The sequence below is a fragment of the Nomascus leucogenys genome, chromosome 15 (genome assembly GCF_006542625.1).
Source record: "Nomascus leucogenys isolate Asia chromosome 15, Asia_NLE_v1, whole genome shotgun sequence".
Classification (NCBI taxonomy): Eukaryota; Metazoa; Chordata; class Mammalia; order Primates; family Hylobatidae; genus Nomascus; species Nomascus leucogenys.
Genome location: NC_044395.1, coordinates 74962629 through 74979237, shown reverse-complemented (window position 1 = coordinate 74979237; position 16609 = coordinate 74962629). Strand labels below are relative to the sequence as shown.

Sequence of the window (16609 nt, the reverse complement as noted above, 5' to 3'; positions counted from 1 at the left end):
CCTCACCTGGTGAGTGACAGAGAGAGAGAGGAAGCCCTTTTTTTTTTTTTTTTTTTTTTTTTTTTTGAGACAGGGTCTCACTATGTCTTCCTGACGAGTGCAGTGGTGCCATCTCAGCTCATTGAAGCCTCAATCTCCTGGGCTCCGGCAATCCTCCCACCTTAGTCTCCTGAGTAGCTGGGACTATAGGCTCTCACCAGCACACCAGGCTAATTTTGTTTATTTTTTGTAGAGACAAGGTCTCACTATGTTTCCCAGGCTGGTCTTGAAGTCCTGGACTCAAACGATCCTCCCACCTTGGCTTCTCAAAGTGTTGGGACTACAGGTGTGAGCCACCACATCTGTCCCTGTATGTCTTTTTATAAGGGCACTAATCCCATTTTTGAGGGCTTCACCCTCTTGATCTAATTACAGCACAAAGGTCCCACCTCCAAATACCATCACAATGGGGATTAAACTTCAACAAATGGATTTTTGGGTGGACACAAAACATTCAGACCATAATAGGCAACTCTACAGACCTCTCCACATCCTCTCAGCACAACTCTGACTCCAACCACTGTTGCAGTGACCAACTCTGTACAGACTTTGACCATCTCTGCCCCACTGCAATGGGATGATGCACATCTTGCCTGCATGGTGTACCACTTGATTCCTGTCCCAGAGCTTCTCTGATGCTGCAGCAAGTGTTCAGAATCTTAAGAATACTCATATGTATGCACCTCAGAAGTGGAGGGGAGTTAATGCTTATGGGGCCACCTTTGACTAATGAAGGATGGAGGCCAATGGATAGTGGCTTCCCTGGTTTACCCTGGGCACACTGTTCTGAGACACATGTCATAAGCCTTCTACAAAGGCCCCAACTGGGGTCAAACACCAGTGGCCTGCAGTGGTGGCCAAGTCAATAACACTTGACCAAATCACCACCCCCACCCTTCACTCTTGCTCCCTGGAATCATTTCCCAAATAAACTACCTGCTTATAAACTTTGGTCTCAGCTGGGCTTTTAGAAGAACCTAGGACAAGAATCAATAATTATTGAGTTCCTGATGCTGGAGTGTACATTAGAACAGGAGCCAGTAAACTTTTTCTATAAAGGGCCAGATAAATATTTTAGGCTTTGCAGGCCATATGGTCTCCATTGCAACTTTTAAGTTCTGCTACTATAGCTTGATAGAGCTCTAACAATACACAAATGAATTAACGTGACTGTGTTCCAATAAAACTTTATTTACAAAAACAGGCAGTAGGCCAGTTTTGGCCCATGGGCTGTGATTTGCTGACCTACATTATGACCACAAAGAAGAGTGAAATTGATCTATGCCTTCATGAAGCTCAGAGTCCTGTGTGGGGAGGAGTTCCTACAAATACGGTTGTAAAGGTGGCTAGAAACATACAGAGTTAGACACCATACCAAGGAATTTTGACTTCATTCTTTGGTTGTGAGAAACATTGAATGAGTTCTCATATCTTGTAGCAGCTGCAGCTGGGAATAGATTATTTCACTAGCAAGAAATGAATTGCTTCTTTTTAACATTTACATGAAACCCAGTCCTGCCAGAGGGTTGCCTAAGCACCCTGAGTGATGCTTCCATTACTGAATTTCCCACCCTGGATTGCATCAACAGGGCCAAGATCCTTTCTCTGATAGACCTGAGGCCAGATATGTTTTGAAATTAAGAATATTTTGAATAATATAGTACACATTCCATGTATCTTGTAATGCCCCCATCAGGGTCTGGGACAGCATCTCACCATCAAACACATTAATATGTACACAAAAACACCACAGGTAACTTTGAGGCAGTTTAGGGCAGGTTTTGGCCCTAAATGAGTTATGAAAAATCTTTTGGATTTTAGAGCTTTCTGGATTTCAGTTTGTGGATGAAGGGATGTGGACCCAATTTGTATGTTCAAGATTTTCCCTAGACTGTGCCAACCTCAAAGGCAGCCTCTGTGTCCTCACTGCCTGCACGCAGGAGGTGTTCAGTAAGTGCTACCAAGGGAATGGACAGACAAGAAAGGCTTGGGAGGATTCAGAGTTCAGAGAGAGAGATGCAGTGGAAGGCTGGTGAGGGACCTGGTGAAGGTCATAGGCACCCTTATATGCTCTGATCAGTATTTGGACTTTATCTGAAGGTGCTGGGGAGCACTGTTCAAGTGTTAAGTGGTGTGATTCAGATGGGCCCGAGGACAGCAAGTCTTATACCAGCGTGAGGAGGATCAGAGGGTAAGGAACTGGAGTGATCAGTTAGGAGGTTTCTATAAGTCTATAAGAGTAAGGCAAGAAGTGTCTGTGAATTAGGCAATGAATGTAGAGCAAGTGATAAAAAAGGGCCAAGATCTGGCTCTAATGATGTTGGAGGGAGAGAAGAGTCAGAATTCAACCTAACCCTGTGGCATCAGACTGAGATGGCAGAGTACAGTATGAAGATCACAGACTTGGGAGCCCAGATGCTTCTGTTTGAATCCCAACTCTGTCACTTACTCTGTGACCTTGGGAACATTACTGAACCTCTCTGTGCCTCAGCTTCCTCCTTCATATCTACTTCATAGGGTTGCTATGAGGATGAAATAAGTATTTGTAGTGCACCCAGAACAGTGCCTGGCTCTTGTCTCTTACATCTGCCTTTTACCAACCACTGTTTCCCAAGAGTGAATTTCCTGATGGTTTACCAAATGAATGTGTTCTCAGGAGAAGGATGATCTACATCTCAGACCCTTCCAGGAAGGGACAAGTAAGAGTTGGAAATCTATCCAAAGGTAACAAATCCATGGAAACAGAGGATCACTTCATGAGATAAAATTTTGTCAGACTCAAGGGTATGGAACTTCCTTCTGGTGGGGTCTGTAAACATTTATTCTACTCATGGGGGCTTTTTCTTTTAATCAATTGCTACTTGTCTATGATGGTTTGCAGCATTCTTGCAGCATTGTAGCATATGCCAGGGAAACTTTAAGTGCTGGGTCACTCATTTGTAGGGAGAAGGCTATAAGGAGGGCTGCCTGGAAAGTCTGTAATTTAGAAATGTTCAAAGCTTTGCATCCAAATGGAAAATGGAAATGGTGTCAGGTTTGTGCCAAAAGGAAAGTCATAATTGCTATGTATTTTCCTTCCCAGCACTCCTGGGCAAAGGAACACAACCAGCCACGTGGGCTTCAGAGCTGTCATCTATAGACATTCATCAGTCTGTGCAGCTTATCTACTAGGCTGCCTTCTCCCAGGAATATTACTCGAACACCACAACACAAATGCTCCTTTTTACAAGTGAGGGCTCTGCAGCACAGTTGGTATCCCCCTTTTTATCTGTCCTGAACTTTGCTGCCAGATTAAAGTATCCTTACAAACCTGTTTGTTTGTTTTGAGATGGAGTTTCACTCTTGTTGCCCAGGCCGGAGTGCAATGGCATGATCTCTGCTCAATGCAACCTCCACCTCCTGGGTTCAAGCGATTCTCCTGCCTCAGCCTCCCAAGTAGCTGGGATTACAGGCATGCACCACCACACCTGGCTAATTTTGTATTTGTAGTAGAGACAGGGTTTCACTATGTTGGCCAAGCTGGTCTCAAACTCCTAACCTCAGGTGATCTGCCAGCCTCAGCCTCCCAAAATGCTGGGATTACAGGCATGAGCCACCACAGCCAGCCCATCCTTACTAACTTTTTAACGAATATTCCTCCCAGTGTGTCAGTTCACTGTTTAATAACTACTAATGGCTCCCTCAACTCCTCTAGAATCAAGTTCAATCTCTTCCTGTTGACATTGGAGGGACTCTATGATTTAGCAATGGATTTTGGCCCCAAAGGCTTTTTAATATTGAAAAGTCTGTCTACTGTCTTCCAGGGCTGCCATGTTTGCCCTCACTTCAGTTTTCACTTTATCCACCCCTTTTACCTGGAATAACCTATTCCCTTCTGTCCTTCTATCCAAACCCTAACACTGTCTTCAAGATGTAACTGCTAACCTTTCCAAGAGGCTCTGATTTTTCCATTCCTCATTCATCTCCTCTCTGAACCTTACCATGTTTAATTTGTCCCCCATTAATATCTGTCTTGGGTTTGCTAGCTTTTGCATAAATATTTTAATTTACATCACAACTAGACTGAAAGTGTTTTGAAAGTCAGGATCATTGTTTATACCCTGAATCTTTCTCAATGTCTGGTATACTCTGGGTGCATACACTTCTTGCCTTACTCTTACACATGGAATACTGGTTGGTTGGTTTCCCAAATAACACCTTCAACATGATAAAGAAGGGAAGTTTCTTAGCTAAAGGGTCTTCCTTAACTTGATTAAAGGCACTGATTTGAAATCTGTAATATTGAATATTACACTTAAAAGTAAAATAGTGTTCCCATTAAAATCTGGAATAAGCATGAATACTACTGTGTAATACTGTACTAGAGGTGCTAGATAATAAACTAGAATATAAAAAAGAAACAAAAGGTATATATATATAATGTTCATTATTTTAAGATATGATCATTTACATCGACAATCCCAAAAGAATGAAAGAATAAGCCATTAGAACTACCAAGAGAGTTCAGCAGTGTCCAAATTCAAACTTAAGGTACAAAAATCGATAGCTTTTCTAAACACAAGGGATCAAGGATTAGAAAGCACAAGAAGACAAAGATCCCATTCACAAAAGAAATAAAACTATAAATTACCTATGTGGGGAAAAAGCCTCTCAAGAATGTGCAATCTAAATAAAGGAAAATTACAAAATTTTAAGAAGGATATGAAAGACCAAAATAAATATGGAACATTCCATGTTTTTGACTGAGAATGCATCTTATGTATTCTGGGAAACTATTAATTCAGTGCAAAGCCATTCAAAATCCCAAAAATGATTTTTTATCAAACACAACAAACTTATTCTACGATTTGTCAGGAATTAGAAATCTGCTTGAATGACCATGAACAGTTTGAACTAGAAGATTAATGAGTGATGACTTGCTATCAAAACATAACCATTTCAAACCATTTTACACTATAAAATGCTGTAAGTTTCATGGAAGAATACATAAAAAGATCAACAGAACAGACCAGGCCTGTATAAAAATTTTGCATTTAATGAAGTAGCATCTCAGCCCATCAAGGAAAGAAGAAACTGCTTGATAAATGGATGGGGGACAACTACCCATTTGGGGAAAAATAGGTAGATTTCAATTTCCCATCTGTGGTGGATATCTTTGATTTGTTCCTCTGGATACCTGATCTACTCTTCTGCCCCCTAGTTAAAGACTGAGAATACTCCGTAAAGATTCTATCAATGGGCTCTATGTTCCTGTAGTTGGAGCCACACCAAAGGGAGAGCCCGCAAGGAATTAGAGAAAGGAGTAGGGTTGGGATACCTGAGGCTAGTTGCTTCCCTTAACTGAAGGTCTTAGCTCCTGTAAAGGGGTGGTCCTCTCTACCCCATCCTCTCTGCCTTTTCCTTTTGCTTCTTCAGGCCCTGCTTGTATAGCCGTCCTTCACTGTTATTTTGCCCCCACCATTGTAAATAGACTTTTATTAAACTTTCCTCTGGCAACTCATTTTGAGCATGCCATCTATTTTCTGTGGTGGCTTATTAATATCATATCATTCACAACATTAAATTCCAGGAAGATTAAAGACCTACATTTATTTAAAAACCTATAAAATATGGGAATATATTTATAGCCTTAGGCATAGGAAAATTATTTTTGAACAAGACATAAAATCAAAATTCATAAAGGAAAGGATGGATACATTTGATTACATAAAAATTTCAAACTTTTGACTGATTAGACACCCACAAGCAAAGTTAAAAGAAAGGTAGAGAGAAATATTTGAAATTTACAACAAAGTGTCATTATCTGGACTACCTAAAGAGCAATTTTAAACATAAATATGTTCTGAATAAATCAAATTATATGTATGTAAATATATAAGATGTATTTACATATATTTATAAAAACATTTTATAAGCTATATTTTAAATATTTACATATATTAAAACAAAATTAAATATATAATTAAATTTTTATTATTTTTTTTTTTTAGATGGAGTCTCACTCTGTCTCCCAGACTAAATGGCAGTGGCAGGATCTCAGCTCACTGCAACCTCCGTCTCCTGGGTTCAGGTGATTCTCCTGCCTTGGCCTCCTGAGTAGCTGGGATTACAGGAGCCTGCCACCATACCTGGCTAATTTTTGTATTTTTAGAAGAGATGGGGTTTCACCATGTTGGCCAGGCTGGTCTCAAACTCCTGACCTCAGGTGATCTGCCCCCCTCGGCCTCCCAAAGTGCTGGGATCACAAGCAAGAGCCACCACGCCCGGCCATGTAAATCAATTTTTAAAAGACAGATTATTAAAAATTGGACAAGAATATGAATGGGCCATTCACACAATCTTTATGAACCTTAAAGATTGAGAATACCAAGTGCCATTGAGCATTAGGCTCTCTTGTTCACAGTCAGGGAGAGTGTTTAAGTTGGCAAGCTTTCTGGAGAAAAATCTGGCAGCATCTAATAAAATTATAAATGTGCATCCCTTATGATCCCATTTCTTGGCATCTACTGTGGATAAAAACTTGGAAATTTGCTCAATAGGCAAGTATCAGGATATTCATAACATTATTTGTCATAGTAAGACACCAGAAACAATCTAAATGTCCATTAACTTTGGAATAATTAACATCCATACCATAGACAGGAAGCAGTTAAAAAACAAAAAGAGGTAGCTTTGTATGTACTGACTCAGACATATCTCTAATACATCTTATTTAGTGAAAAACCATTCAAGTTCAGGACATTACATATAACATGATACCATTCGTGCAATCTTAAATTCCCACAGGAATGAAACTATGTGCTTTTATGATTACCTTCGTGAATGTAAAAGCAGAGATAAGTCTAAAGCATACAAACCAAATTGATTCTATTATTGCCTTTGTGTAGAAAACTGGAATTGAGAGAGATGCTATGGATTTTATTTGTTTGTTTATTTATTTGAGACGGGGTTTCACTCTGTCACCCAGGCTGGAGTGCAGTGGCACAGTCTCAGCTCACTGCAACTGCCACCCCTCAGATTCAAGTTATTCTCCTGCCTCAGCCTCCCGAGTATCTGGGACTACAGGTGCACACCACCACGCCCAGCTAATTTTTGTATTTTTAGTAAAGACATGCCATGTTGACCAGGCTGGTCTTGAACTCCTTACCTCAAGTGATCTGCTTGCCTCAGCCTCCCAAAGTGCTGGGATTATAGGCATGAGCCACTGTGCCCAGCCAAGATGCCATGGATCTTTAACTTTTTCTTTATTCTGTATTTTTCTGTATTTTACTACTTTTTGTATTGTTTGAAATTTTACAATGTGAATGCACTTATGTACTACCCATACAATTACTATTTCTTTAATAAGTAGTTGTAGCTTATATATGATTCCTTCAGAGAAAAAATAAAAGAAAGGCAGAACATGGACTTTAATATTATATGGATTCATGACTTTAAAAAACTTGCCTAATTTCCCCAGGGCCTGTCTCCTCCTCTGTAAAATGGGAGTAGTTTTCTGTGAAGATCAAATTAGACAACGCCTGCTAGATGTGCACTGAGTTCTTGGTACACAGAAAGCATTGGTTGACTTTTTCTCTCTCCCTTATTTGACTTGTAAGAACCTCCAGGGTCAAGAACATACCTCCGTTGTGTATATCCTGGGTGCCTGGGCTAATAGAAGCTCAGTTGCATTTGTTGGAAGAATGAGCGAATGAATAAGCCATACATGTTAATGGATAAACATATGTACACATATGTTAATTGTTAATGGGTAAACAAGAGATGCCCTTCTGGCTCCCACCAAAAAGATCTAATGCTTCTGGGTTGTAAGAACAATAAATCAAAGAAAACCAGAGATCTGGGCCAGAGGGATGAGGGCTTTTAGAGCAGGAAGACTCTTCACATAGATCTGACATTTTCAGCCCATCTTCTTTAGAGCTCCAGGCTCTGTGGAGCCATTGGGCTGTCATGGGTAGTGGGATGGGCACTGAGGGCTAAGCTGGGAACCCAGTCTCTGGGCTAAGAGTGAATATACTAACAGACAATAGCAAGGTTATTTATCACAGTGACCATAGTACTCTGACCCCCAGTCTCTGGGCCCCAGCAATTGATACAGAATATCAGGATTTGTCCAAGGAAGTGTCAACTACTCTATTTTTTGCCCTCACCACCTCCCCCACTTTCAACTCAGAACTAACCAGAGGAAGCCAAATATGCCCTCCAAACCAATCACATAAGATGCTCCACTTATAGTTAGCCTGCCTCCAGCTTCCTCATGCCAAGGAACCTCCAATCAGTCTTCTCTTGTTTTCACTAGAAGGCTTTCCCAGTCCTCTGCCTGCCTTTGAGACTCTGCCAAATTCTAGTAATGGCAGCTGACTCTCTTGTTATACAACAGGCTCTGAACACACAGTCTCTGTTCTCATTTCAGGGGTCTTTGTTCATTTCCACAAGGCCATCTCCCACATCTCAACTAGATACTATAGACATGTTATATATTGACACTTATAGATATGATTTCATGTTTTAAAATTCTACCGATTTTTTCTTAATGACCAGTGTAGATTAATGCCAAGAGCCAAACTGCTCAAGGAATCTGAGGAAGGATGCTCAGCTTGCATTAAACTAAGAAAGAAACAAATAATGTCCAGACAGATGGCGGCAAAGGGAGGCCAGACAATGACAGGGCTGAGTCTGGACAATGGACGGATACTTCAGAGACTCTGTAGGGTTTTTTCCATAAGCCAAGCACAGTGGAAGTCTAAGAACTGCAGGGACTGCAATGCCTAGGTGGGCTTTCTTATCAGCATCTCCTCAGGGGTGGGCTGGAGTTAACCACAGTTGTAAATCTGTCAAAATGACTATATTTGACAAATGAACCAAATACATAAATAAGACCTTAGTGGATTTAAAAAAGAGAAAGGCTGTTGGGAAGGTCTCAGTGCCTACTTCCATTAAAAAAAAAAAGTGACTTCTTGGATGCTAGGACTGGAACCCTGTCCATCTACCCATGACTAATTTGCTGGTATGAAATCCTAACATTCTCAACATCATTCCATATAGGACTTCAAACCTATTTAAAATAGATTATGGCTGTGTTTCACCAAACTGTGAATGTTAATAGATGTCACCATAAAAAAGGAGCTTTATAATCAAATAAGTTTAGAAAATACTGGGTGAAACCAAATTAAACAGATTTTTTTTTTGCCAGGACTTTGCAAAACCTTCATTATGCTAGTATTATGAATCTGTAAGAAGGGTATCTAGTACATAGCATTTTGCAAACATTTGACCACAGAAATCATTTTCCTGCCCATCTATTTCCATTTCCCAAACCATCATTCTGTGGCACATAAGTTTGGAGAAACAGGTTTGAGACAATATTACCTTTCAGAAGAAAACTGCTTTGGCTGGTTAATACCTTTTATCACCTATTATAACTCACTGAAAGGAGGGTCAGGAGGCCAGATAGGAAGTGGCACCAGAGGGCCATTTTGATGGGCAAGGAAGAAGATAGCATCATAAAGCAGAGTTCAGGGCTAATGGAGGTCACATGTGGGTCTGAGGGCAGCCTAAGCACAGTTTAAGGATTCTAGGTGCTGTATGTCCTGAGAAAAGAAAAAGTTTAAATTCCAGGTGGAAAAAGTCAAAGATTATCTTCACCTGGTTTGTAATTTTTCTTAACCAGCCCTAATATAATTATCTCTAGTAGGACAGGGTGGCCAGGAGAATCATCCTATTTGATGAAAATAGAGATTCTAGCAAATGAATCTTTATGGAGCAGCTCGCCAATGATAGTCTATGGTGCTATTGAGAATTCAGATAAGGGAGGGCAGAGAGACGATGCAACTTTCTGATGCTCAGTAAAGAATTTTTTTTTTTCCTGCAATCACACCACAAAGTCTTTGATAAACTGCAGGAAAGGATTCCATGTTTACTTACTTCAGAATCACGCAGCCTGTTCCTGCTGGTGGCGCTATCCAAAACACCTGGATCCGCGTCCTCCTCCGTGGAGTGCTTTCAGTGACTGCAACAGGGCAATTGCTCATAAACTGTGTTTCTTCTTCGTCTATGATCTACGGAAAACCAGTGGGAAATAAATACATGCAACATCATTTTGAGAGGGCGCTTAAGCTTCTGAGTTGGTACTTCCTTAACTTTATTTTTAAACTTGTCATTTTATGTTAACAACTCTGTATCCCCAGGCACCAGAATAGCGCTTGGCATAAAGTCCCAGTCAACGCTTGTTGAATGAATTAACATTGTATGAGGACATAGATTGGGCACATCTTTGCTCTCTGGGACCAAATCTTGTGTCAGCACTTTGACGAATTAACCACTGGGTGATGATCTTGCTTATTTCAATAGAACAACCTGTGTCCCACTTTGGGGAAGAAGGAGGATGGGAGAGGGGTGATCCAAATCAAACACTATATAGCAAAACTTTGTAACTCAGCTACAATTTTATAACTTAAAATGTTAAAACACCCTTTTGGAGGAAGTATAGCAAAGTATATAAAGTCTCCCAGTTTCATAGCACTTTTTACTAGCCCAGTTCCTACTTCCTTAATCTGTGCATTATATTTACTAATCAGTATTCTCCCAAATTAACCATCAAAGTTTCCTATGATGCTACAAACAAGATGGTAGCCTTTCTCATTCCCCAAGGATGTTCCAGCTCTTCTCCTGCCTGTTGCTTCTGGGCCTCCTGTGGTACTTCCCTATCCCTCTTGCAGAACTATAGTATATTAGACCTGAAAGGATCTTTTGGGGGAAATAATCTAAATCCAATTGGTTTTAAGTGCCAACTCCAATGGATTAGTAGTAGCAGTATCATGGATAGTGTTGATAGCATTAATAGATAACACTCATTGAGTGTTTAATATGTGCTAGGCACTAAGTTAAGTGCTTTATCTGAATTAATCTTCAAAACACAATCTTATTATTATACATATATTGTATTTATTTTACTTTTAAAAATTCCTTTTCTTTTTAGGACAACAGACAAAAGGAATGAAGTCACTCAAACTCCATAGCTTATCATATAATTTTATCACTGGACAAAGCAAAGACCATTTTCTATTACTTTTTATCTTTCTACTCTTTATCCTACTTCCATTTTTCCTCCTCTACTTAGCACTCGCTATTTAACATGTGTTGTTCTGAGTGTGTGTGTATTATTTAGAATTGTTTTGTGTTTTAATAGTTCTTTCATTCAACTTTATGCTTTTGAGCTATATCATTGTTACTACACGTAAATGTAATTTGTTTATGACTGTTGCCTAGTATTCCATTGTATGCATAGATCACATTTTATGTAACCATTCTTCCAGTGAGGGGCACTTAGCTGACTTCTAGTTCCTTGTCTCTACAAATATCGATGTAATGAAAAAACTCATGCTGCTGTACTTGTGATCAGAGTTTCTCAGCAAGATTGATAATGTAGTAGGATTGCTAAGTTGTGGGTATAGTCATATTAATTTCACTAAGAACTGCAGAATAGCTATACCTTTTATTCTATCAGCTATGTACTAGTGTTCCTAATTTCCCCCATATCCTCACTAGTACTTATTACTGGACTAATTGTTTCCAATCTGATGCTTATAATGTAGTACCTTATTTTAATATTACTACTTTTGGTCATCTTCACAAATTCATCAGGTTTGCCTTTCTGCAAGTTGTCTACTCAAAATCTTTGCCAGTGGATTTTATTGTCTTTTTCTTGCTGTTTTAGGGGATTTTCTAGACATGAATACCTCAACATTTACAAATATCTTTTCCTTTCTGGCACCCAGAAGTTAGTCTTACCTTTGGAATTCTTCATTTAACAGAAATAACTTTCTTCTAGTCAAATTCATCAACTTATCTCCTATGGCTTGCACTTTTATGATCTTGCCTAAAGAAACTGAGATCATATAGGTATTCTCCAATATTTTCTTTCATTAGCTTTATAACTTTCCCTTTCACATTTAGGTCTTCAATCTATTTGGAGTTTATTTTTTAATATGATAGAGTAGGGGTCCAACTTCATTTTTTTTAAAAAAAATAATAAATTTTATTTTCTTAGAGCACTTTTAGGTTCACAGCAAAACTGAGTGGAAAGTACAGGATTATCCCACATATTCCCTGTCCCTTCACCCCTAAACACACACACACACACACACACACACAGTCTCCCTCACTATCAACAGCCTATATTAGAATGATACATTTGTTACAATCAATGAGCCTATATTAACATATCATTATCCTGCAAAATCCACAGTTTACATTATGCTGCTCTCCTGGTATTGTACATTTTATGGGTTTTGACAAATGTATGAGGAGATGTATCCACCATTGTAGTATCATATAAAATAGTTTCACTGGCCCAGAAATCCTCTGTGCTCTTCTTATTCATCCCTTGTTCTTCCCAACCACTAATCTTTTCTATCTCCAGTTTCGCCTTTTCCTGAATGTCATAGAATTGGAATCATACAGTATGTAGCTTTTCCAGACTGACTTCTTTCACTTAGTAATATGCATTTAAGTTTCCTCTCTGTATTTTCATGACTTAATAGCTCATTTCTTTTTTAGCACTGAATGACATCTGATTGTCTGAAAGGACCACAGTTTATCCACTCACCTGTGGAAGGATATCTTGGTTACTTCTGAGTTTTGGCAATTATGAATAAAGCTGTTATAAACATCCATGTGCAGGTTTTTGGGTGGACATAAAATTTTTAGTTCATTTGGGTAAATACCAAGGAGCACAGTTGCTGGATCATATGGTAATAGTATATTTAGATTTAACTGCCAAACTGTCTTCCAAAGCAGCTTTACCATTTTGCATTTCCACCAGCAACAATTAGAGTTCCTGTTGTTCCACATCCTCCACGGGATTTGGTATTGTCATTGTGTTGGATTTTGGCCATTCTAATAGATGTATAGTGGTATCTCATTATTGTTTTAATTTGTAACACCCTAATGAGGTATGATGTTGAACATATTTTTATTTGCTTACTTGCCATCTGTATATTTTCTTTGGTGAGGTTTCTGTTTGGGTCTTTTACCATTTTTTATTTGGGTTGTTCACTTTCTTAATGTTGAGTTTTTTTTTTTTTTCTGAGATGGAGTCTCATTCTATTGCCCAGGCGGGAGTGCAGTGGTGCCATCTCAGCTCACTGCAACCTCTGCCTCCCAGGTTCAAGCAATTCTCCTGCCTCAGCCTTCCAAGTAGCTAGGATTACAGGTGCCCACCACCGCGTCTGACTAATTTTTTTGTAGTTTTAGTAGAGACGGGGTTTCACTGTGTTGGCCAGGCTGGTTTTGAACTCCTGATCTCAAGTGGTCTGCCTACCTTGGCCTCCCAAAGTGCTAGGATTAAAGGCATGAGCTGCCACGCCCAGTTGTTATTTATTTTTTCTTTTTTGAGACAGAGTCCCACTCTGTCACCCAGGCTAGAGTGCAGTGGCACAATCTCGGCTCACTGCAACCCCTACCTCCCAGGTTCAAGTGATTCTCCTGCCTCAGCCTCCCAAGTAGCTGGGATTACAGGCATGTGCCACTACACCATGTTGGCCAGGCTGGTCTCAAACTCCTGATCTCAAGTGATCCGCCTGCCTTGGCCTCCCAAACTGCTGGAATTATAGGCATGAGCCACTGTGATTGGCCCTTAATGTTGAGTTTTAAGAGTTTTTGCATATTTTGGATAGCAGTTTTTTATCAGATATGTCTTTTGCAAATACTTTCTTCAAATCTGTGGCTTGTCTTCTCATTCTCTTGACAGTGTCTTTCACAGAGCAAAAGTTTTAAATTTTAAATTTAAGTTTTAAGTTAAATAAGTTTAAGTTAAATTTAAGTTTTAAATTTTAATGAAGTCCAACTTATCAACTATTTCTTTCATGGATAATGCTTTTGGTGTTGTACTTCAAAAATCACTGCCATATCCAATGTCATCTAGGTTTTCTTCTGTTGTCTTCTAGGAGTTTTATAGTTCTGCATTTTACACTTAGGTCTGTAATCCATTTTGAGTTAATTTTTGTGAGGGGTGTAAGGTCTATGTCTAGATTCTTTTTTTTTTTCTACATGTGGATATGCAGTTGTTTCAGCACCATTTGTTGAAACGACTATCTTTGCTCTATTATATTACCTTTGCTCCTTTGTTAAAGATCAGTTGACTATATTTGTGTGGGTCTATTTCTGGGCTTTTTATTACATTGCATTGCTCTGTTAGACTATTTTTTTACTAATACCACACTGTCTTGGTCCCATCCCATCTTCCCAACTCTAACAAATTCTCCTTACTCTTCTCTGGATTTAACTTGTGCTCCAACCGAATTGCTCTCATTGTCTTTTAAGCACATTCAAATCTCTCCCATTAAAAAGCTGAGACCTTATTTAACCCTTCATCCCCCTCCAGTTACGGTCTTATCTCTCTCTTCATCACAATCAAATTACTTGAATAAGGTAGCTATACTTACTGTCTTCACTTCACCTCCCACTTATTCATCAACCCAGTTCTGTATATTTTCAGGCCACATTGCACTACCAAAATAACTCTAGTTAAGCTTCTGCAATGCTTAATCCAATGGATCCTATGTTATCCTTCTTCTCAACCGACTGTCCTCCCTTGCCTTCTGTGCCATAGCTGCTTCTTGGTGCCCTCCCCCAACTTCCCCCATCCACTCTCTCTACTTTCTTTGGCTGCTCATCTTCCACTACCGGCCTTTAAATTTGAATTTGCTCAAGGTTCAGTTGTAAACCTTCTCCTGTTCTGACTTGATTCTTTATCTCTAGGTGATCTCATTCAACTCATGGCTTTAATTACTACCTCTGTATAGATGATTCATTTGTTTATATTTCTAGTGTTGGCTGCTTATCTGAGTTCCAGGCATGTATCTCCAACTTTCTATCTTTTACTTGCATTTACCTTTTGATATATCAGAAACACCTCAAATCTACCCTGTTAATAACTAACCTAACCATTAACCATCTTCCCTCTAACCTGGTCCTACTCCAATTGTGCAAGTCAGAAACCCTGGAGGTCACCCTTGGCTCTTCCTTGCCTTCATCCTCCATTTTTAAATGTTGTCCATCTTACCTTCCAAATATCTCCTGAACATCTACCACCATTCTTACTATTACCCTGGACTAAGCTACATCATTTCTTCTCTGAACTAATGTAAAATCATTCTGTCTTTATATAATCTCTCGTCTTTCTCCAATTTGTTATCTATACTGCAAGCCACAGTGGCCTTTTAAAAACACAAATATCAATACAATATAATATCTCCTTCCTCAGAGTATTTCAACAGCTTTTCATTGCTTTCAGAATCTAGACTGAAATCCTACACAGAGGCTAGTTTCTGCCTCCCTGCCTCTAGCCTCACATTGTGCCATCTCCGTCCTTGCTTCCTGCATTTGTACACTGGTCATGTGTCTTCTCCTGCCAAGGCCTGGTCAATTCCTATTTCCAAAGCCTTTTTAAAAATAGTCATCATTTCATCATCACTTTGCAAGGTAGCTGGTACTTATAAGTGTGCACTGTAAGAATGAAGTGTAGTAGGCTGGCTGGGCATGGTGGCTCATGCCTGTAACCCCAGCACTTTGGGAGGCCAAGGCAGGAGGACTGCTTGAGCTTAGGAGTTTGAGATCAGCCTGGGTAACATAGTGAGGCCCCATCTCTATACAAAAAATAAAAATTAGCCAGCTGTGATGGTGCACACTTGTGGTCTCAGTTACTTGGGAGGCTGAGGTAGAAGGATCGCTTAAACTCAGGAAGTTGAGGCTACAGTGAGCTGTGATTTTGCCACTGCACTCCAGTCTGATTGACAGAGTGAGACCCTGTCCTAAAAAAAAAAAAAAAAGAACTAAGTGTACTTGCCTCCTCCCTTTGGTTGTGAGGTTCCTGGCTATATGATTTGGCCACAGTATGTGTCTCAGCTCCTTTAATTAGATAATTCCCTGGACTTCCTTCTGAATTTGGACTTTGTTTCCCTAGATGGTTATTAATAGCCTTAATAATAATAATAGCATTTTTGAGCACTTTCTCTTGATGAAGACCTTTACATATATGATTTCCATTCCCTCGAACACTGAAAAATAAGCATTATTAAACCCACCCCTCAGGAAACTACTGTTATGCAGATGGGTTCAACAACCTGTCCAAAGTCCCAGAATGGCAGAGCTGGGGCTTGAGGTCAGCCCTACTTGGCCATAATGTCCATGCTCTTTCCCCTATGCTACAGTCCCTAATAGTGCCATATCCTTTATGATAGGCAGGAAATTTCTCTCTAGCCAATCCTAGTCCCATGAAACCACATACACTGGACTAACCCACAGCAAAAGACCCCACTCCACTCCAACATACACATAAGTACTTGGTAAAAGTGAATAGCACTTTTGCTTCATATTTTCTTAACAGGTTCTTAGACTCCCTTCTGCAACTTTGTTGATGTGAGGATAGGTTTCCAAACAATGTGATTTTCTTGGACTTGCAGAACAGTGAGTCCAGTGAGGACCCTGTTTACTGATGGCCGCAGAGAACTTTGGCAGGAATTTTTAATCCTAAGTCTTTACAATGCTTGGGAAGGTTCTGAGTGACTACACT

At 39.7% G+C, this 16609-nt stretch overlaps 1 protein-coding gene across 1 annotated transcript in view; it reads right to left on the bottom strand.

Moving 5' to 3' along the window:
* Window positions 1-16609, bottom strand: part of SPON1 (spondin 1) — a 314515-nt gene that overhangs the window by 222814 nt on the left and 75092 nt on the right. Inside the window, exon 3 of the mRNA XM_003254969.4 lies at window positions 9961-10094. Coding sequence (XP_003255017.1) covers window positions 9961-10094 — 134 coding nt within the window. The remainder of the gene's footprint in view (window positions 1-9960; window positions 10095-16609) is intronic.